The 21,539-nt window shown below is 36.0% G+C and overlaps 2 protein-coding genes across 2 annotated transcripts; both read left to right on the top strand.

The window, feature by feature from the left end:
- Positions 1 to 7,700: 7,700 nt before the first annotated feature.
- LOC311073735 (thyrotropin subunit beta) lies at positions 7,701 to 9,983 on the top strand. The gene is made up of 2 exons (XM_084099674.1): positions 7,701 to 8,149; positions 9,120 to 9,983. Exons 1-2 carry the CDS (start codon positions 7,985 to 7,987, stop codon positions 9,357 to 9,359), a joined length of 405 nt encoding a protein of 134 aa, XP_083955800.1. The 5' UTR covers positions 7,701 to 7,984; the 3' UTR covers positions 9,360 to 9,983.
- Positions 9,984 to 15,523: 5,540 nt separating this feature from the next.
- Positions 15,524 to 20,903, top strand: slc25a55b (solute carrier family 25 member 55b). The gene is made up of 9 exons (XM_084099453.1): positions 15,524 to 15,700; positions 15,949 to 16,074; positions 16,395 to 16,450; positions 16,972 to 17,062; positions 17,153 to 17,271; positions 17,489 to 17,681; positions 18,907 to 19,061; positions 19,147 to 19,222; positions 19,332 to 20,903. The coding sequence occupies exons 1-9, from the start codon at positions 15,681 to 15,683 to the stop codon at positions 19,489 to 19,491; spliced, it is 996 nt and encodes a 331-aa protein (XP_083955579.1). The 5' UTR covers positions 15,524 to 15,680; the 3' UTR covers positions 19,492 to 20,903.
- The last annotated feature ends 636 nt before the right edge of the window (positions 20,904 to 21,539 follow it).

Raw genomic sequence — 21,539 nt, forward strand, 5'->3', positions numbered from 1 at the left:
GACTCCAGTAAAGTTGGCAGTAAATTCACAGATTCGAACTAACCGGGTCAATAACTCGTGAGCTAAACGTTGTTACTGCACAAGTAACACCTCTTTTTAATCGTAGTAATGTAGACAAGCAGCTACAACCTAATTTTCCTCCAAACGAGCTTTCCCTCGCAGTGGACAAAATACATTGATCTCTATGCGCAGGCGGCAGCGAGACAGATCCGAAGGGACCGTCTGAAAAGTTCAAAACCCGAAAAGCGTTACTACGAAAACAGTCAATAACTTCACTGGCACACACTATAGTGTCATCAAATTCAGTTCACACATCACTGCTGTCCTGATGGTTATACTACAAGACTTATTTTGTATAAATATCGTTTTGCATATTTTTTATGATTATTATTTATGAAAAATATTCAAAAACTTCACTGTAATTCACTGTATTGTTGGCAAATTCAGTTCACACATCACTGATGTCCTGATGGTTATACTACAACACTTATTTTGGGAAAAATATATATTTTAAATTATATATACAATTGTAAATGTATAATTTTTATGAAAAATATTCAATAACATAACTGTAATTCACTGTATTGTTGCCAAATTCAGTTCACACATCACTGCTGTCCTGATGGTTATACTACAACACTTATTTTGGGGAAAATATATTTTAAGTTGTATATACAATTGTACATTTATGATTTTTTTATGATTTTTATGAAAAATATTCAAATTTACTGTATTGTTGCCAAATTCAGTTCACATATCACTGCTGTCCTGATGGTTATACTACAACACTTATTTAGGCAAAATATATATTTTAAATTGTATATACAATTGTAAATGTAGAATTTTTATGATTTTTATGAAACATATTCAATAACTTCACTGTAATTCGCTGTATTGTTGCCAAATTCAGTTCACACATCGCTGCTGTCCTGATGGTTATACTACAAAACTTATTTTAGGGAAAAATATATATTTTAATTTGTATATACAATTGTAAATGTATAATTATTATGATTTTTATGAAAAATATTCAATAACATAACTGTAATTCACTGTATTGTTGCCAAATTAAGTTCACACATCACTGATGTCCAAAGTTATTGAATATTTTCATAAAAATCATTTAAAAAAAATCATAAATTTACAATTGTATATACAACTTAAAAAAACATTTTTTCCAAAATAAGTGTTGTAGTATAACCATCAGGACATCAGTGATGTGTGAACTGAATTTGGCAACAATACAGTGAATTACAGTAAAGTTATTGAATATTTTTCATAAAAATCCTAAAAATGATACATTTACAGTACAATTGTATATACAATTTAAAATATATATTTTACCAAAATAAGTGTTGTTGTATAACCTTCAGGACAGCAGTGATGTGTGAACTGAATTTGGCAACAATACAGTAAATTACAGTGAAGTTATTGAATATTTTTCATAAAAATCATAAAACTTCTACATTTACAATAGTATATACAATTTAAAATCTATATTTTTCCCAAAATAAGCGTTGTTGTATAACCATCAGGACAGCAGTGATGTGTGAACTGAATTTGCCAACAATACAGTGAATTACAGTGAAGTTTTTGAATATTTTTCATAGTTTTTGAATATTTTTCATAAATAATAATCGTAAAAAATACGCAAAACGATATTTATACAAAATAAGTCTTGTAGTATAACCATCAGGACAGCAGTGATGTGTGAACTGAATTTGCCAACATTACAATGAATTACAGTGAAGTTTTTGAATATTTTTCATAAATAACAATCATAAAAAATATGCAAAACGATATTTATACAAAATAAGTCTTGTAGCCTAGTATAACCATCAGGACAGCAGTGATGTGTGAACTGAATTTGATGACACTATAGTGTGTGCCAGTGAAGTTATTGACTGTTTTCGTAGTAACGCTTTTCGGGTTTTGCACTTTGCAGACGGTCCCTTCGGATCTGTCTCGCTGCCGCCTGCGCATAGAGATCAATGTATTTTGTCCACTGCGAGGGAAAGCTCGTTTGGAGGAAAATTAGGTTGTAGCTGCTTGTCTACATTACTACGATTAAAAAGACGTGTTATTTGTGCAGTAACAACGTTTAGCTCACGAGTTATTGACCCGGTTAGTTCGAATCTGTGAATTTACTGCCAACTTTACTCAACTGCACTAGTTCTCTTCCGCAGTCGGTGATGCAGGGAGTCTTGTGATTGGTTTTCAAGCCAGCCAATCAGAATTTAGCCATCTCATCTCTGATTGGCTGGAATTATGGCATATTGTAATGCTGGGTTGTGTTGAGCAAGCGAGCCGTCTGCGCTTAGAGAGCGCTCACGGCTGGTATGAAAGGAGCAAGAAAGTGAAACTTTGCACACGCGAAAGAGAACGTCCGCGCACATCCAAATACTTATTTTAAATGCAAAATTGATTTTCGTTCGCTCGCAATATTTTCTTATCTGCGAGACGAACATTTCTCAGCAAAACTCAGTTCACGCGCGTGCGAAATGCCCTTTTGCACGCTCAAAATGTGATCTTGCGCGCACAGAATTGTGACCGAAATCTCACCCCATAGCCTTCAGCCATGCCCTCAGCGGATCAAAAGCCAGAGCCCACCGCTGACATGGAGACCAGCCCGTCTGGCACCAACAACCAGGCCACGTTCAAAGTCACATAAATCACATTTATTCCCCATTCTGATGCTCAGTTTGAACTTCAGCAGATCGTCTTGACCATGTCTACATGCCTAAATGAATTGAGTTGCTGACATGTGATTGGCTGATTGTGTGTATATATATACCACACACACTATATTGGCAAAAGTATTGGGACACCCCTCCAAATCATTGAATTCAGGTGTTCTAATCACTTCCATGGCCACAGTTGTATAAAATCAAGCACCTGGGCATGCAGACGCTTCTGCAAACATCTGTGGAAGAATGGGTCTCTCTCAGGAGCTCAGTGAACTCAAGCGTGGGACCATTAGAGATTTCCACCTGTGCAATAAGTCCATTCGTGAAATTTCCTCACTACTAAATATTCCACGGTCAACTGTTAGTGGTATTACAACTAAGTGGAAGCAATTGGGAACAACAGCATCTCAGCCATGGAGTGCTAGGCCATGTAAAATTACAGAGCAGAAGTCGCGGACTTTCTGCAGAGTCAATGGCTTCAGACCTCCAAACTTTGTGTGGTCTTCAGATTAGCTCAAGAACAGTGTGTAGAGCTTCATGGAATGTGTTTCCATGTCCGAGCCGCTGCATCCAAGCCGTACATCACCCAGTGCAATGCAGAGAGTCGGATGCAGTGGTGTAACGCCACCGCCACTGGACTCTAGAGCAGTGGAGACGTGTTCTCTGGAGTGACCAATCACACATCTCTGTCTGGCACGAGTCTGGGTTTGGCGGTTGCCAGGAGAATGGTACTTACCTGACTGTATTGTGCCAAGTGTAAAGTTTGGTGGAGGGAGGATGACGGTGTGGGGTTGGGCTTGGCCTCTTAAGGGGGTCGCACACCGGACGAGAAGCGCAGCGTCGCGTCGCGTCTAGGACAACTCGAGGTATCGCACACCGAACGCGCACTTTCTCAGTTTATGGCCAGCAATATTCTTATGTTTAAGGACATTATGGAATTAAGATAATGTCTGTACTATGTTATGATTGTACTGTACAATTATATACAATCGTTGCTAAGTCTGCAGTCTGAACACTTTACCTCAGAACGTCCGTTAACTGAATGAATTGAGAATATCACCTGAAAATCCGATAACATCAGCAGTTTTCATCCCGCAGCTGATTTCTGTAAATTAATGTAAAACTAAATGTATATTGCAGCACAGGGTGAAGTCAGTATATACATTAACGATGATTTGAGACAAATAAATGTACATTTAATATAAAACTATGTAAATGGCTCTCTGTGTCACGGCAGGATTTTGAACAAGGTCCTGAGCCGTTGCTGGGCGCCGCGGCCGCCGGTGTGTGTACACTCATAGTGAATAATGTGTTTGAATTTTAAAGACGCGACGCTGCGCTTCTCGTCCGGTGTGCGACCCCCTTAAGTTCCAGTTAAAGGAACTCTCAATGCTTCCGCATACCAAGACATTTTGGAAAATTTCATGCTCCCAGTTTTGTGGGAACAGTTTGGGGATGTTCCTGTTCCAGCATGACTGCGCACCAGGGCTCAAAGCAAGGTCCATAAAGACATGGATGAGCGAGTTTGGTGTGGAGGAGCTTGACTGGTCTGTACAGAGTCCTGACCTCATTTCGTCCAACTCGTGCCTGACCTCACATTTGCACTTCTAGAGGAATGGTAAAAAATTCCCATAAACACACTCATAAACCTTGTCTAAAGCCTTCCCAGAAGAGTTGAAGCTGTTATAGCCACAAAGGGTGGGCCAACTCCATATTAAACCCTACGGATTAAGAATGGGATGTCATTCAAATTCATGTGCATGTAAAGGCATAAACTTTTGGCAATATAGTGGCAATATCCCAAAACTTTTGGCAATATAGTGTTCTATATATATAGATGTATATAGGTATTAAATCTGAAATAAAACGGCACATTCACCTTTGACCTCTGACCTTGGCTGAAACAGGCTCCTATCTCAGCTGCCCCTCAGAAGATATGGCTGAGGAGACATCCCAGAAAATAGGGATGGGTCATGTATCCCCGTGACCCAGTTTTTCCTGGAGCAACCAGCGTGTATCACGTTGCCCTCTAGCGTTAACTTCCATGTCCCCTGTTCAACGTGACCAGGTCGACTTGCTGGCGAGACGCTGTGAATGTAACTGATTGCACAACCATATATTGTCCTCCTGGAATCCTCTGTGCGCCCTAGAGAATCTTTCGATTATAAAGGGCTCAAATATCATCCTAATTATATAAAATCCGCTAACCCTGACAGTGTAATTATTGAGGCTGACAGTGCACTAAACATAGACTGATTCAGTTACAGTCACCTGGAGTCAACGCTGTGGTCAAGACCAACACACACATCAGACTGAGGCTTTCTTCTCCTGCGTTCTGTCATGTTTCATTGCTCGCTTGACCTGAACAAGTGAATTAAAGTGGCTTCCTTTTTTAATATATATATTTGAAGGTTTCTTTGCAGGTAGGTCAACTGATTGATGGAGAGCTGTATGGATATAAGAGACTGAACTTCATTTGGGATTTGGAACTATAATTTCCAAAACAAAAAAATAAACAACTACTACTATTATGGTTATGCTAGTAGCATATGCATTAACCCTCATGTTTTAACATATTTTCTCATTCTGATTTTACTGCCTGTTTTTTACACAATGTTTAAAGTGCCAGATCAGGTGAAAAACAGTTGCTGGCAAGCACTTAAAAAAAAAAAAACATTAATAATGGAAATTTCAAAATCAACCTAATATTTTACCGTGGTTTAATTCTGACCTAATTCAATCTAGCTGTTATAACCCTTTATTTGTCCATAAAAAGGCATTTTAGCTGTTAAAATCTATGGTATGTAAATTATTGTACGCTTTTATTTTGATTTATTTTGCTAAGAAATTTTATTGTGTTTTATACCCAAACTGAATATTTTTCAGTGCAGATTTGTGAAATTCTAATAAAATTCATGAATAAGTTACAAAAATATTAAAGTCACAATATATTAACCTCATACTTTAATATTTAGATTTGTTCTTAGGCTATTAAAAGGTTTAAATTAGGCTATTAAAAGGTGAGAATTATATTGCAATGTGTATTTTATACATATTACATGTTTAAATTAGTGTAATAAAAAAGAACAACGTGAAAAATGCTTAAAAAATGCATCATTATTCAGCTGTATCTGACCCATTTATATATATCACAAGTCTGATCGTTCGACCGACTGAGTTTAACATGTTTCCTTTCAGGTGTCATGATGAATTATGTAATGAAAACATGTACAGATCTAATGACAGGAGAACCAGGGTTCAATAGTTCATTTAAGTGCTAAATGGTTTGTGGTATTATTATCTTTTTTTCTATATATTAAATATACATTTAACCTGACTGATTCATATATAAATCAACTGTACTGTACACTACACACAAAAATTGGGTCAAACAGGTAGAAAATGCTTTTTAGCAATTAATAATAGCAATTTCAAAATCAACACATTATGATTTTTTTAATATTTTCCTGTGACCTAATTCAAACTAAAAAGGTATTTGTGCGGTTTCAATCATCTTAAATTCACATTTAGGACTTTTAAAGACACATTTAATATAATAAAAACATTATGATAATGTCAGTTAACATGATATAATGTTTAATAGTTCTTTAATGTACATCCAGAAATACTGTAAAAAATGGATGTGCAGGACTTTTTTAGGGTATGCTAATGTAGTTGTGAGTATATAAATAATTCAATGAGTAATATTGGTTATACACTTTATTTGAATGTGTCCATATTACAGTGTAATTACACATTTAAGTACTGAGTAATATTAATTAACTAAATGTACTTACGGTTAGGGTTAGCGTTTGGTTGAGGGTTAGCTGCATGTAATTATGTATAATTTATAGTTATTACTACAGTAACTACATGAAAAACATATAACAATGACACTGTAAAATAAAGTGTTCCCACAATATTTTTTTATTTTGAATAAACCCAGTATTTATTTATCTGTAAAGCATACAACATGTTTAATGAGTTAACATATTTAACATTTTGTATTAGCCAACTCTATGTTTGACTGTGAAAATATGATGATCCTCGAGTCTTTTTTTCATCTTTGAGACTAAGTTTTGAGACGTCGAGCGGCAGCCGCTGTTGCTATAGCTGCAGTTTGGAAGCATGTTGAAGCCGGCACATGTCCGGAGCTTTAGTGAGGATTAGACATGGAAGACACTGTCCAGGTGAACGACGCAACACGTGAAACTGACACTGTCTCCGTCTCTGCACAGACCCATTTACCCAGCAGAACTGGGACATGGCAGCAAATGCAACACGAAGGCAACTGATCAAAACCAGCATAAAGACAGAATATATAGACAGATATAGTCAGAAAACTGTTCGAACGGGAAGCTCAGCAAACACACAATGTTAAAGGTGTAATTGTGCAGATGTCATCCTAAGAAGCTATTTCCACTTGATTTGAACCTTAAAAACATTGTTTGTCAGTGTCTAATATCTAGACGACGTACAGTCATATTAAATGATATTTTGACTTCGAATAAAATAGTTTTGAACAATAAAATAATTGATTTATACCATGGTCTGTCTAAATGCTCTGATTGGCTGGAAGGTGTGCACTAAAACTGTTGAACACTGTAAGAAAAGTTGCTACCGTAAATTTTTAAATACAACAACTTGGTTTTTTGAGTCATTTCAACTTAAAATACATCAAACTGACTTAAGAAAAAAAAGTTGAATCTTGAATAACATAAAAAAAAGTTGAATCTATATGTGAACCAATGGGAATATATCGATGCCTAATGTATATACGTGAATATTTTCATGAATGTGTGTTTATTATCAGATATTTTCTGCCATTCATAGCTTAGAAATTGCCATCTAGTTTGATTTTCACATTAACTACATATAAAGGGGAGATTATAAACATAAACAAGTATTTCCAGCATCTAATCAAATTGTTAAGATACAATTATTCATAAATGCAGTAAGTCATGCTGCTACATAAATGAGGGCACCTGAAATCAAATGCAAGATGCTTTCCGTGATTGCCTGATTAGCAGTTCTGGAGCGGGGCAGTGCGTGGCCGTTCACCCTGGTGTCACGTTGATTTGTGGAGGACCCTCCCTCCCTGCAGATCCAGATAAGAGGCACACAACAACATTTGGGATTAGTGCGAGTCTAAAAAGCAAACGAGGAACTCTGACTAAAGCCAAATTTGGGTGAAAGGAGGACTTTTCTTTCCATTTTTTACCCTCATTATATGAAGGATTCTCAACAGCATTGATCAGAACACCGTGAGCTGGTTTTGGATTTGGGACAGGCGCTGGATGAAGATGAGGATGTTGTTTTTCTGCAGTCTGCTTTTCCTGATGGGAGGAGATGTTCTCCTGGCCTGCTCTCTGAAGAACTACACGCTGTACGTGGAGAGACACGAGTGCGGTCACTGCATGGCCGTCAACACCACCATGTGCAGCGGAATGTGTTTCACGCAGGTAACAACACACACATCCACGGACATCTCGAATGATGTGAGAGAGAAAACCCACCGATTCCATCCGGTTTCATGGCGAGTTTTTACTATAAAGAGTGAAGTCTCAAAATATTCAGAAATCAATGTTATTTTAGAACATGTTGAATTTAATATTGAATATATTTAAAGCTTTGAATCAAACAAACAACTAATATCTTATTTATGTCATTTCATATGAAAATAGTTCTGTTTAATGTATGCTTTTTGTGTTTGCAGTGTGCGTGTAAAAGAGATAAAAATAAAAATAGATACATATGGTCACACTTTAGATTAGATTAGGGTCCAATTCTCACTATTAACTATGAATTTTCAGAATAAGACATTAATATGTGCTAATATTTAAATTTACATTTATTCATTTAGCAGACGCTTTTATCCAAATGAGAACAATAGAAGCAGTGAAACTAACAATAGCACAACAATATGCAAGTGCTTTGACCCTTCTCAGTTAAATCTAACGCAGTAAATGTTATTTTTTTTATTTTTTTTTATTTTATTTATTATAGAATAGAATAGAATAGTATAGAGAAAGTGTTAGTGTTACTGGATCAAGTGCTGTTGAAAAAGAAGCGTCTTCAGCCGTTTCCTAGTAATATTGTAATATCCTATATGCATGCTAATAAGGCAACTAGTTAATAGTGAGAATTGGACCATATTCTCTAAAATGTTACTGAGAATATTATTCATAAATGACTTGTTTTGGGGTCATAACACACACTGCATATAGCCTACATTACGTGAAACTCCATTAATAAGAACAATTGTCTCTCATTAGCCAGTCTGTTATATTTTTTAAAGGTTGCTTGTGAAATAAACCAGGTCCTGAATCAATTTGGCCCTGAGAAACTGGCATGAATCAAACTCTCAGAAACACTACATATATCACGTGAAACGAGATAATAATAATGGCACATGTATTGTGTATGGGACAGGACACGAACGTGAGAGGATTTGTGGGCAAGCGTTTCCTGATTCAGAGAGGATGCATGCATCGTTCTTTGGTCTATCATTCTGCCAGGATGCCCGGCTGCCCCGTCCACATCGACCCCCTCTTCTTTTACCCGGTGGCAAACCGGTGCCGCTGCACAAAGTGCAACACTGCCAAGAACGAGTGCGTCTACAAGCCGAGTCACATTCCCAGCAAATGCTCCGAGCACCTGCGAGCAGTCTGAGGATGAAGAACGAGGACCTTTCCTTCTCATAACCTTCTGTGTTCTGTTAGAAAGTGTTTTTGAATTCAAGTATTTATATATTAATGAATGAGTGAATATTGCAGGTGACAGAAGGTCTTTGTTCTGGTTCTCCTGCCCGCATCTTTTTCACTGTAAATCTCTGCATTAACCACTCAAGTCTCATTTACTGTAACTCCTAATATCATTCACTACTTTTTTTTTTTTTAAACAACCAAAGGCTTCCTTTTTGCTAGCAATAGAAAAACACCATCAAAGCACCAAAATACATGTTTAACAAAAAATGATTAAAAATGTCCACAATGACAATAAAACATTAATCTTTTATGCATGAAAACATTTTGAAAATTGCTAATTACTTTTTTTTTTTTTTTTGGTTTGCAGAATATATTAACATGTTAATTATGCTGTAACTACGTTTGCATGTGTGTCAGTAAAATAATTAAGTTTTATTATGGAATCAGCAAAGTGTATAAATAATGTTGTGGAAACTGCAAAATAAACAAATGATAAGATTTGGTCTGATATTGCCATTTTATGAAAATTGCAAGCAAATTTGGGATTTGTGTGATTTTTGGTTTTAGAATCGATGCAACTATCCCTACAGGCTATAACTATAAAGCAGAACAGATACTACTAATAAAAAAAATCAAATTAAATGTATGGTCATGTATGAAACATCAAGTGAAGTTTATTTTCAGTTAAGAGTTGGCAGTGAAAACAAAAAGAAAATTATGAACACATTATACTGCCCTTGTTTTTGTCATACCTTTATTTTTTTATATATATACTTTTTTATTTATTTATAGAGTGTTTAATGTGGCACAACAAAAGAGAAAGGGGAGGTTTAAAGATTCTTTGGTGAATTCATAGAAAAATCCTCACCGGAGTGTGAAGTGAAATGGGCTAATGATAACCAAAGAGGAGCAATCTGAACTTTCCATTGTCGTTTTTTTTTTTTAAATAGTCGTCTAAGAAACAACAGCCATTTTGTGCGAAATCATTTTTGTTTGCATGTTGCAGAAAACCAGTCAGTGCAGCGATTAATGGTTTGACATTTGAGTCAAGAATTCGCACGTTCAAGGCAAATGTATTTCTGTTAAGGAGTTTTATACAGTTTTGTATGTCAGTGATTGCACTTAATTTGTCAAACTTGCCATATTGATTTTAATCATCGTGATTTAGGTTAGATCTTTGGTTAAAGTTTGGTTAAATGTGGTTACAGTGTACTTCCGCATGTACTGACAGGCAATTCATGTGAACTAAAATATACTTTAATGCTGGTTCATTTACACTATTATTTGATTAAAGCTATTTGTAATAATAATAATAAAAAATTCTAATAGCAATAGCAATTTAATTGCAATTTAGTATATTTAAAATGTATTTCAAAAAATCTATTAAAGGGTATTTTAATTAAACACTAAAATGTATTTTTTAATACACTTCTACAGCATTTATTAATCTTAGTTAATGTTTATTTCAACATTTACTAATACATTATTAAAATCAAAAGTTGTATTTGTTAACATTAGTTAATGCACTGTGAGCTAACATGAACAAACAACAAACGATTGTTTTTATTAACTAAAGTTAACAAAGATTAATAAATACTGTAACAAATGTATTGTTCATTGTTAGTTCACGTTGGTTAACAGATTATCTAATGTTAACAAACAAGACCTTATTGTAAAGTGTTACTAAAATGCATGACTTATAAGCTCTCAAACATTACCCAGCACAAATATTACACAGGACAGAAAGGTTTCTTGGTCACAAATCTTAGTCCAGCATTACATTAAATACAAGTTTGACAAACAAAACATTTTCCACAAACACTCCTGAGATAAGTGCATGTTTAACTAGAGAACTCCAAAGAAACAAAATTGCTTGTAACCAATTTTTTTGGCAATAAATAAGAAATTGCATGTTGTTTTTATTTAGTACTGCCCTGATAAAGCAGTTTCACATAACTGATATTTACATATACTCCACAAGACAAAATGATAGCTGAATTTAAAAAGTGAACCAATTCAAAATTGTACATTTACGCTTGATCGGTATAAGAAGAGCTTTTGTTTTGTGGGTTCAATTACAACTATTACAAAGAGTGAAAGCATTCACTGCTCAGGATGGAAACGCAAAGCATCAGGAGTCCATCAGTTTAATTCAGTGTGAAAAGATGAAGTCAAAATGAGAAGTATGCAGAAGATGCCGGAAAAGGTAAGAATGTGTAGGACCTGGAGGATTTTTCTGAACATTTAAAGCTCAGGATGAACAAATGACTCATCAAAAAAAAAAAAAAAAAAAAAGATCCAGTTAACTGGCACAGCAATGCTGCTGCCCTCTTCCTTTGGTCTGTTACCTGGAAATATAGGATGTTTAGAGGGGGATCTGTAAATATAATTTATTTCTTGCAAATGGAAAAGCTTATCCAAAGCATTTAAAAAGACTTGATCGCAGTGATTTAGCTTATAGTGTGTGATGGCTGGGCAAGGAATAGGCCTAATGACATCGCTGTCCTCCTTCACTGCTACACTCCCTCAATCACACTCTGGACTACATTTCCCAGCATCCCTCCTGGTTCTCACCTCAGCCGCACCTGCCACTGATCATCACTTCATTAACACACACATATAAACACACACCTCGTCGTCTGGTATACACTGTAAAACCCAACAAGTTAAGCTAACTCATTTCATTTGAGGAAACCGATTGCCTCAATTCAATTAAGTTTATAAAAACAATAGTTATGAGTACTCTGAACTTATTTCAGTTGAGTTTACTAAAAGTAGATATACATTGCAGTCAATAAATTAAGTGATTAATTAAGTGATTGTTGAGCATTAGTGATTAACACCTGCTGTTAACGAGCAGAATCAATGAAGGAAAGAGAAACACAAGAACTACAACTGACTTCCAACCACAGCCTTAGATGAAATCAACTCAAGATAAAAGATGTTTAAATCTCTGAAGATCTCAGCAGAGGAGGATTAAACCACTACACAAACAGCATTACCAGCTTCACTTATTACTAAACAGTTTGACTTTTGTCATGCGTCTACAGAAGTTGTTATTGAGAATGAACAGAGGGTTAGATGACAATGATTTATTGAGTTTCATTTAAAGACACCATGATAGTGATCCGTGTTTGCTTTAGTTGGGCTCTTGACCCTTGACTTTATAACACCAGTTTTTTTTCTGGCTGCTGTAACTGAGTGTTTATAAAACACATTTGTTAGGGCACATACGCCAAAAGAAAATATGAGCATGTGGTTGTGTTAAGATAATACAAATCATCATTTAGTGACTTGATTCTCTGATGTTTTCCAGAGCCTAATCTCTGATTAGACAGGTGATGTATTACTTGTATTATTCATTATAATAGAACTGATTCTGCTGTAAGGCCCATTGTTGTGACAATCAGATTTTAAAAACCTCTATGGTATCATGCTGACTTACACAGTAATCAAGAATCAGCATATGAATCTCAACAATGGTGACCATTAAAAAATAATTTATGCCGCAATGCATGCTGGGAGCCATGGATAAGTTTTGTATTATGCTAGTACCCAGCATGCATCATTTTTTAATGGTCACCATTGTTGAGATTCATATGCTGATTCTTGATGTCTGTGTGAGTCTTAGTAAGGCAATACCTTTTCTGTGAAACTTTTTGTGCACAACTATTTGTAAAATCCTTCATATTATCTGATGTCTCAACATGGCTAGCTCTTATGCTGTAGAATCACAGTTTTGAGTGAAACTAATATGTTGCCCTTTTAATCAGAGATCAGACTCTGAATGAAATCAGTGAATCAAGTCACTAAATGATGATTGTCATCATCAGTCCTTCACCATCAACACTCGATCAGACTTCTCCTTGGCTTTTGTGCCATAACAAATATGCTTTATAAACACTCAATTACAGCAGACAAAGAAAATCTTAAGTGCAAAAGTCAAGGGTCAAGAGCTCAACTAAAGTAAGCGCTGATCTCCATCATGGTGACCTTAAATGAAACTCAAATCATCAACTTCTAAACCTTTGTTAATTCTAATAAGAACTTCTGTACAGTAGTAATAAGTGAAGCTTGTAGTAATAAGTGAAGCTTGTAATGTTGTTCGTGGAGTTGTTTAATCCTCCTCTGCTGAGATCTTGAGATATTTAATGTCTTCTTTTATCTCCAGTTGATTACATCTAAGGCTGTGGTTGGAAGTCAGTTGTAGTTCTTGTGTTTCTCTTTCCTTCAGTGATTCTGCTTGTTAACAGCAGGTGCTCATCACTAATGCTCAATCATCACTTAATTAATCACTTAATTATACAATTATCATTCAGGGATCTAGAAATGTTCTATAACTCATTCAGTTTGAGTTCTGTTTCAGTCATTCAAGTTTCGGTAATATTTGAGTGCTGTGAACTCAATTGTATTTAGTACATATTACTGTTAGGTTTTACAGTGTAGTTTAAAGAAAAGACTATTTACCTGCTTTCCTGACGCCAGAGTATCACATATTCTCCTGCGAGTGTTTCTACTTCCTCGTGTCTCAAGCGTATTCAGTCGTGATTACCTGTTAACTTACCGCTAAGCTTACCTGCTTTTATCTGCTCATCTGCCGCAATAAAGTCTGTCCTTATTTCTGCTAACCATCTGTCTGAGACTGCTGTTCCATAACAATCACCTCATCAATACGGGGTTGTGATTCCACACAGCTTGCACCGTATCTCCAATAAGTCATCTGTACTGATCCTGCAAAATTAATAAATCCAGACAAGTACAAAATCACATATTACAAACACAGAGTCACTGAACATCACACTCTTCTAACGCAAAAAGGGGAAAATACTTAATTATTATTATTATAAACAGTATTTCTTGAGGTGGGTGATATAGGCTACTGATTATTACTTACAATTATATTATTTATTATGTGGATTACATGCATATAATTGTCTACGAATGTCAGATTTTATAGGGTCTGCTTTGAAATGTGTTCTGTAACCTGGTGTCGATCAAATCCAATGAACGGCGTTTTTTCTTGGTGTCTCTGTTCATGTTTCCGTCCCATTGCCTTTAGGTAACGCTTTACAATAAGGTTCATTAGTTAACTACATTAGTGAGCATGAACTTATGATGAACTGCACTTATACAGGATTTATTCATCTTTGTTAATGTTAATTTCAACATTTACTAATATTTTATTAATTAAAATATTGTTAACATTAGTTAATGCACTGTGAACTAACATTAACAAAGATAAGCAAATACAGTAACAGATGTATTGCTCATGGTTAGTTCATGTTAGTTAATACAAATACACTAATAAACCTTAATGTAAAGTGTTACCCACTTTTTTGTGTGTGTGTGTGTGTGTGTGTGTGTGTGTTAAGAAATATAGTGTGTTAAGAAATGTAGTTATGAAAGTGTACTTTCTTTAGATGGACACATTTTAATATTATATTATCTGCAAGTACACTTTTTTTAAAAAGTATAATTTTAAGATTTGAAGTACACTACAAGTGCACATTCATTAAACACACTTCTTTTGCACACTTCAGTGCTTCCAATTTGTTCCAATGGAACAATTTTCATTCAGAAATTGCTAGTCAGCAACTTCCTCTTGTAAAATGTACTCTAATAATCTTTATTTACAACATTTTTTTTTTTTTTTACAGTGAATAGTACAAATCCACAATCATGTGAACTATTAAAAGTTAATTTGATGTAAATCAATTTTGCATAAATTGAAGTGTAAATATAAAAAGAAATCCTGCTATATATTAACATTTTTAGATTTCAGCACAATAAAATATGAAGTATATAAAATACTGTATGAACACGATTGTTCTTCATGTTACTTACACTTCTCACAAATTTTTCAATAAAAGTAAAAAAAAAAGTATTATGAAAGGAAATGTTTTAAAAAATATTTTATTAGAGTCAATCAGGTATAAAATTGTATGAGCATGTTTTGGAAGAAATCCAACGTTCTTATTTTATTTTATTTTTTTACCCCAAAGATTTATTCTAAAACTTAAGAACGCACTCAAATGTACTCACCTAAAATCCTTAAATGTGTATGCAAGTGTGAGTGTCTGTTTGCATGCTTCTACTGTAAGAAGATCCTGCTCCTCTGATTGGCCGTGCAGTCAGTCCTAGCAGAGACACACAGTGAGGGAGTGGACGACCGTGTTGCCTGAGGCTCCTGGGAGGGGTTTCTGTATATAACCCTTCTCTGCTGCTTTGCACACTGACTGCTCCTCTGTCTACCTCAGTCCTCAGACCAAGCCACAAACCTCTCACCATGGCTCAACAACCAATCAGGTATGAAACACAACCACTGTATTCAGTAAAAACCCTTTTGGTGCTACGGTATTATTGTAAGTAGTCTCAACCTGTTGATTTGAACTCGTGTCAGTCTGACATTGCCTTGCTTCTTTGTCATTTATCTTTACCTTCAAAGCAGTGCCTTGATTTTGTATAAATGTAAAATGGAAGAATGGGAAATTCAATGACTATGAATTTTTTGGGGGGGTATTAATTGATTTATTCACTCTTTTGTTGTTCGCAAGCCTCCCTGCCAAGCTCATCAATGGTGGAGTTGCTGGACTGGTGGGTGTTACCTGTGTTTTCCCCATAGATCTTGCCAAGACAAGACTCCAGAACCAAAGAGGAAGCCAACGGGTCTACAAAAGCATGTACGTTTTGCACACCACATTTGTAACATTTAGTTTATTTTAATTTAGGAATTTTAATTTAGTCTTTTCCAATCCACTTTAAACTCTACACTGAACCCTTATTGAAAGTTCACTCAACCTTAAACATGAAAGCATTTTCTTTGAAAGAGAGTTCCTGGGAGAAAGTAAGATAATTATCTGTTATGGAGGTCTGCAAACTCGTTTTTCTTTCTCAGAACACAATGTGAGTGTAAAGTGCGAAGCTTATTCAGGCTTCACTATTGTTTCGGAATGGTGATATAACTCAGTAGACAATAACAGATCATTATTATTGTGATTAGGATGGACTGTCTGATAAAGACTGTTCGATCTGAGGGATACTTTGGAATGTACAGAGGTAAGCAGTTTTAAGTTTATCGTTTTTTTTTTAAAGAAAAAAAAAAATCACTTGACCTTCATCTTTTCCTAAAATCTAAAGCCCTATAAGGACATCTTCATAAAGCAACATTATTTGCATGTCAGCACTTTATACCTTTTACATAAACCTGCCCAAAACACTGACTCAAAATGATTTGACTGAACTGGGTGTTGGTCTTGGCAGCATGTATTTAAATACATGTAACTGTGACTTACTTTTAGATGTTTGATATACCCTAGTCAACAATTGAAGTGGATCAAAACCTTTCATTAAAGTTATACATGCATTTTGAACAATACCCATTCTTGTCTTGATTAACCTTTTTGATCCACTTGCTGACTACTGTAGTTTGCAATGTTTTGCATATGCAAACAACTCTTACAATATTATTTATAAGAGGATCCGAAAGCAGGAATTATATCCTTAGAACAACTAAATTAAAACATCTTTGTACTGGTGCATATTTTTCATAGATCGACTTATACGTTTTCTTCCTAAAGGTGCAGCAGTCAACCTGACACTGGTGACTCCTGAAAAGGCCATCAAACTGGCCGCCAATGATTTCTTCCGCCAGCGACTCAGTAGGGGAGAGTACGTTCCCTCCGCTTCTATCAAGAGATTGCACTGTACTTAAGAATAGTTACATGAAAAGAGGGTGAATGATACACACCTGTGTTTCAGACTCAAGCTGAGCGTGTTTCAGGAAATGCTGGCTGGTTGCGGGGCAGGGATGTGTCAGGTTATTGTAACAACCCCCATGGAAATGCTCAAGATCCAGCTTCAGGATGCAGGACGACTTGGTGAGGCATAAATACTGACCCAGGTTCACCTTCTATCATGACGAATCTACAATTTTCAGTGCCCTTAACGTTCATGATGTAATCAGTCATCAAATCAGAGAATATTTCATCATGTAATTTCCCCAAACCCCAACACACTATATGATTTAGTAGACTTGCAAGGTTTTCATTGGGAAGGAAGATATCTGACTGGCTGTGCCGTTTTTCCCACATTCAGTGGCTCAGCAGAGGAAGTTACCCATGCTCCACACTGTGAAACTCGGTACGGCCAGTCCAGTCCTGAACTGCTCCTACAGCGTGGGTCCTGTGTCTTCAACCAGGAGAGTGTCGGCCATTCAAATTACCCAGGAACTGCTTCGCACAAAGGGCATCCAGGGACTTTACAAAGGACTAGGTGCAACCCTCATGAGGTAAGACTCCATCCTGTAATGTAAATGGGCAATCCATTCCAGTTAAAACTGTGGTTGGGGAAAACAGAATTTTAACAAATCTAATTACCACACCTCTAAATAGGAGGTACTACAGTACCACTAGCCTAAAAACCACAATCAAATATTGGTGTAACACAGGGGTGTCCAGTCTTGCTCCCGGAGGGCCACTTTCCTACAGAGTTTAGCTCTAAAGCCTGGGACACACCAAGCTGATGGTCGGTCGTTGGCCAATGTCGGGCTGTCTTTGAGTGTCGGTCGGCTTCGTTTTTTTCACTGTTCCACACCATTTGCGGTCAGGGTTTTTTGGGCCGATTCAGCGTGTAGAATCGGCATCGGTCGGTCGGTGAGAGAGAGGACTCTGATTGGCTGTTCAGCTTAGCGAACGATTCAGTGCACTAGAACAAAAGCAAAAGTGATGAAAAGAACAAAGAAGTAAAGACAGTACAGGCTGTTTTAATTTTACATAATCTTACCTGATAATTCAAATGCACAAATATTTTCATAACAACATGAGCCAAGTGGAATGAACAAAGCGATCAGAGTGATTGATATTAAAAATGGTAAGCTAGGACTGCTTTGTTTACGGGTTGTATATCTGCAGTCCTAGTGTCAGTTTCCCTTTTTGAATGACGAATATAGACTATTGATCCCTGCTGATGTAGAAAGATACAGTATTTACTTACACGCAGGGGCAGAACGCACATGCTAGTTGACAGTCGCCTTTAGTCCTTTCGGTGTGTTCAAGCGCAGCTTTTGGGCTTAGACTACAGCAGACGAGAATCGACAACACAGTCAGCTTCCATCGCCACTAGTTCTTTGGTGTGTCCCGGGCTTCACACATCTGTCTGGAAGTTTCTAGTGATCCTGAAGACATTGGTTATCTGGTTCAGGTGTACTTGGGGCTGGAGCTAAACTCCGCTGAAAGGTGGCCCTCCAAAAGCACGATTGGACATCCCTGGTCAAGTTGAACTTGTCCCTAGATCAACATACATGTTTGTCCTCGAACAACATTGCCATCAAACAATTATAGTAGAGTTAGAGCCTTCAACAACTTTCTTAGTAGCCTATCATTCCTCTCAGATTTCTGGGGTAGGTTGGGGTTAGGGCTGTAATTGTTTGGTAGGTATGTTAGGCAAATTACACTGATCAAGGCACTTCCAACAAGGTATCTCTTTAAAACAGACCTTGGGTCTTCTTCTTGCAGGGATATCCCCTTCTCTGTGATTTACTTTCCACTGTTTGCCCACATCAACCAGCTGGGCAAGACATCTGAGGGTGACGATGCACCTTTTTACTGGTCTTTTATTTCGGGCTGTGTGGCTGGATGTACAGCGGCTGTGGCAGTCAGTCCTTGTGATGGTGAGTGTTCAAGATTGGCTGAACAACATGTTTGAGCAGATGTTAGTGTATGTGCAAAAACTAAGGTTGATCCATTTCTATCCAGTGGTGAAAACCCGACTCCAGTCACTCAATAAAAGTGCCAATGAAGACACCTACAATGGCGTGTTAGACTGCATCAGGTATAGTATCCAGCAAATTGGATAACGGACATTCTGGGAAAGAGAATTAGTAACCAATTTGGTTCCTCTTCTGTTGTAGTAATGATGATTTTGCTCTTTCTTCCTACAGAAAGATAATGCGTAAAGAAGGACCAACTGCTTTTCTGAAGGGTTCCGGCTGCAGGGCGCTAGTCATCGCTCCACTCTTTGGAATTGCTCAAGTGGTTTATTTCATCGGTGTTGGAGAGTTCCTCTTAGGACAAACCCCATTCAACCTTTACTCTGTCTAAACATCTTCACACTGTGAAACCAACTGAATTAAACTTTAAAGACCAATGCAGCTATGATGCAACTAAATGTTTGAGAACAAACCAACCTGGTCACATGACAATTTGTCATTTTTATATGAGATGGTAATATCGTTCAAATCTGGGTCATAAAAAAACACAAACCTACTTTAGTAATCGAGAAGGTTACATGATCCAAGTTATAAGACATCTTGTGCAAATTATTATGTGTTTCCATGAATGTGTGTTGAAACAAATGTTTTTTGGAGAAGACTGAAAATGGCTTAAATGAGTTAAACTTCATGTCTTTACATGCTACCTTTAGCATAGTCAATATGCTTAATCAGGAAGCTAAATCATTGCACATGATTAGGTTTCTTTTTCTATTGGAAATGTATGGTCAGAGACAGTCAGATTTATCCTCAGTGAGGGTTGATTTGAAAGCGTACAGTCATGATTCATGCACTCAAAGAGCCAGAAAATCTTGTAATATCTTTTTTTCTATGCATGTGTCCTCCATTAACAGTTCTGTCCTACCTTTCTTGTGATGTTTTAAATATGCACAATATTATGGAGGCGCTGCTGATTAATGTGGACATTAGCATGGAGACATTTCTATGAGGACATTGTTATACAATATACATGACTCTAAAGAGACACAGATATGGGAAGTTTGATTCCTGCTGAAGTGAGGTTAGAGTTTTACACCAACAGAATTAAAAGACATTCTGTTCAACCTAAACTTGTTAAATTGTCATACTTAGAGCTTTAAACAGGTCTATACACATCTTGAACCATTCCAAGCAGTTCACATGTTCAGAAATTGGGATTTGTTTGGGATTCACACATTAAAATAGAAGAAATATAGAACTGAACAATGACACTAAAATCCATGTGTGTTTTATTGTTAATTCCACAATGTTCCTAATTTTGTGGTTAGTATGTGCAAATGCATTTTTTAAAAAGTTTCTTGAACATTTTGAGCTGTTTTCAAATGGGAAATGCCACAAAATTATGAAGTTTGTTTGACTAATCTATTTGCTACTAACACTGCTGAATAATTTGGAAACTGTGTATAACGATACATTAAGCAAAACCCTTTTTAAGATGTAGTGAAGTATGTGATTCTTTTCAATTTTAAAATAATTGTAATTTTTCAATCAATATTTTTCAAAATATTCGATCTGCTTTGTAAGGAAGTGAAAGACACTAAAAACTAAATCTAACAAAACTAATGATGATTTGTTAAAAAATGACATGGAATTCATTCATTAGTAGTGCAGTGGTTGTACTCAAGCCTGTAAACAAACTGTATCCTTAAGTCTTAGCATTACTGAAATATAACACTTTAATTTTTAGCCCAAAAAAGAATAAATATTTTATACAGTATGTATTATATACATACTGTATGTATTATATATGTGTATTTTATATATATATATATATATATATGTGTGTGCTTCAGTTAAAATTACAAGTTAAAGATTCGAATAACACATGTGTTGCAGTAGTGTAAAGGAAACTCACACATACAGACATCTAAAGTGCTTGGCGAGTGTTAACTAAAGACATATCTGAGTTGGTGAAAAGTGCACACTGTGCAGTGTAGCTGAAACTTTAGCCTGTGTGATTCTGCCCAAGAGCTTCCTGCAAAGCATTCACTTGCAGCTGACGTGCAGTTCATGTCAGAAAGACTAGACAAAGTCTTGACTTGTACGTGATCAATTGTAGCTATTTTTGTATTTTTTTTTGTATTTAAAGGCACACTTTTTAACACTTATAATAACTCTATAAGATAATAATGAAGAATAAACATTTCTGTTTGACCTTGGTGCTCATGTGGCAAGAAATATAAATAGTGACACCAAATTGTTAAAACATTTTTTTATACATTTCTGAGCTTTTCTAGGAGATTTAGGCATTTTTAAATAATTTTATTTCCATTTATATATCAATATCATATCAAAAGCATTTGCATTTGTTTAATGCCAATATTTGGTCAGAAATTTAGATTTGATGAGACATTGTAAAACTACTTGGTGGGTCTAAAT

The sequence above is a fragment of the Abramis brama genome, assembly GCF_963993115.1.
Source record: "Abramis brama genome assembly, chromosome: 22".
NCBI lineage: Eukaryota > Metazoa > Chordata > Actinopteri > Cypriniformes > Leuciscidae > Abramis > Abramis brama.

Coding starts and splice junctions, on each gene's coding strand:
- LOC311073735 (XM_084099674.1), top strand. CDS start 7,985: ATGAAGATGAGGATGTTGTTTTTCTGCAGTCTGCTTTTCCTGATGGGA. Junction 8,150..9,119: donor GCGGAATGTGTTTCACGCAG/GTAACAACACAC, acceptor TGTATGGGACAG/GACACGAACGTGAGAGGATT.
- slc25a55b (XM_084099453.1), top strand. CDS start 15,681: ATGGCTCAACAACCAATCAG. Junction 15,701..15,948: donor ATGGCTCAACAACCAATCAG/GTATGAAACACA, acceptor GTTGTTCGCAAG/CCTCCCTGCCAAGCTCATCA. Junction 17,272..17,488: donor TCAGGATGCAGGACGACTTG/GTGAGGCATAAA, acceptor TCCCACATTCAG/TGGCTCAGCAGAGGAAGTTA.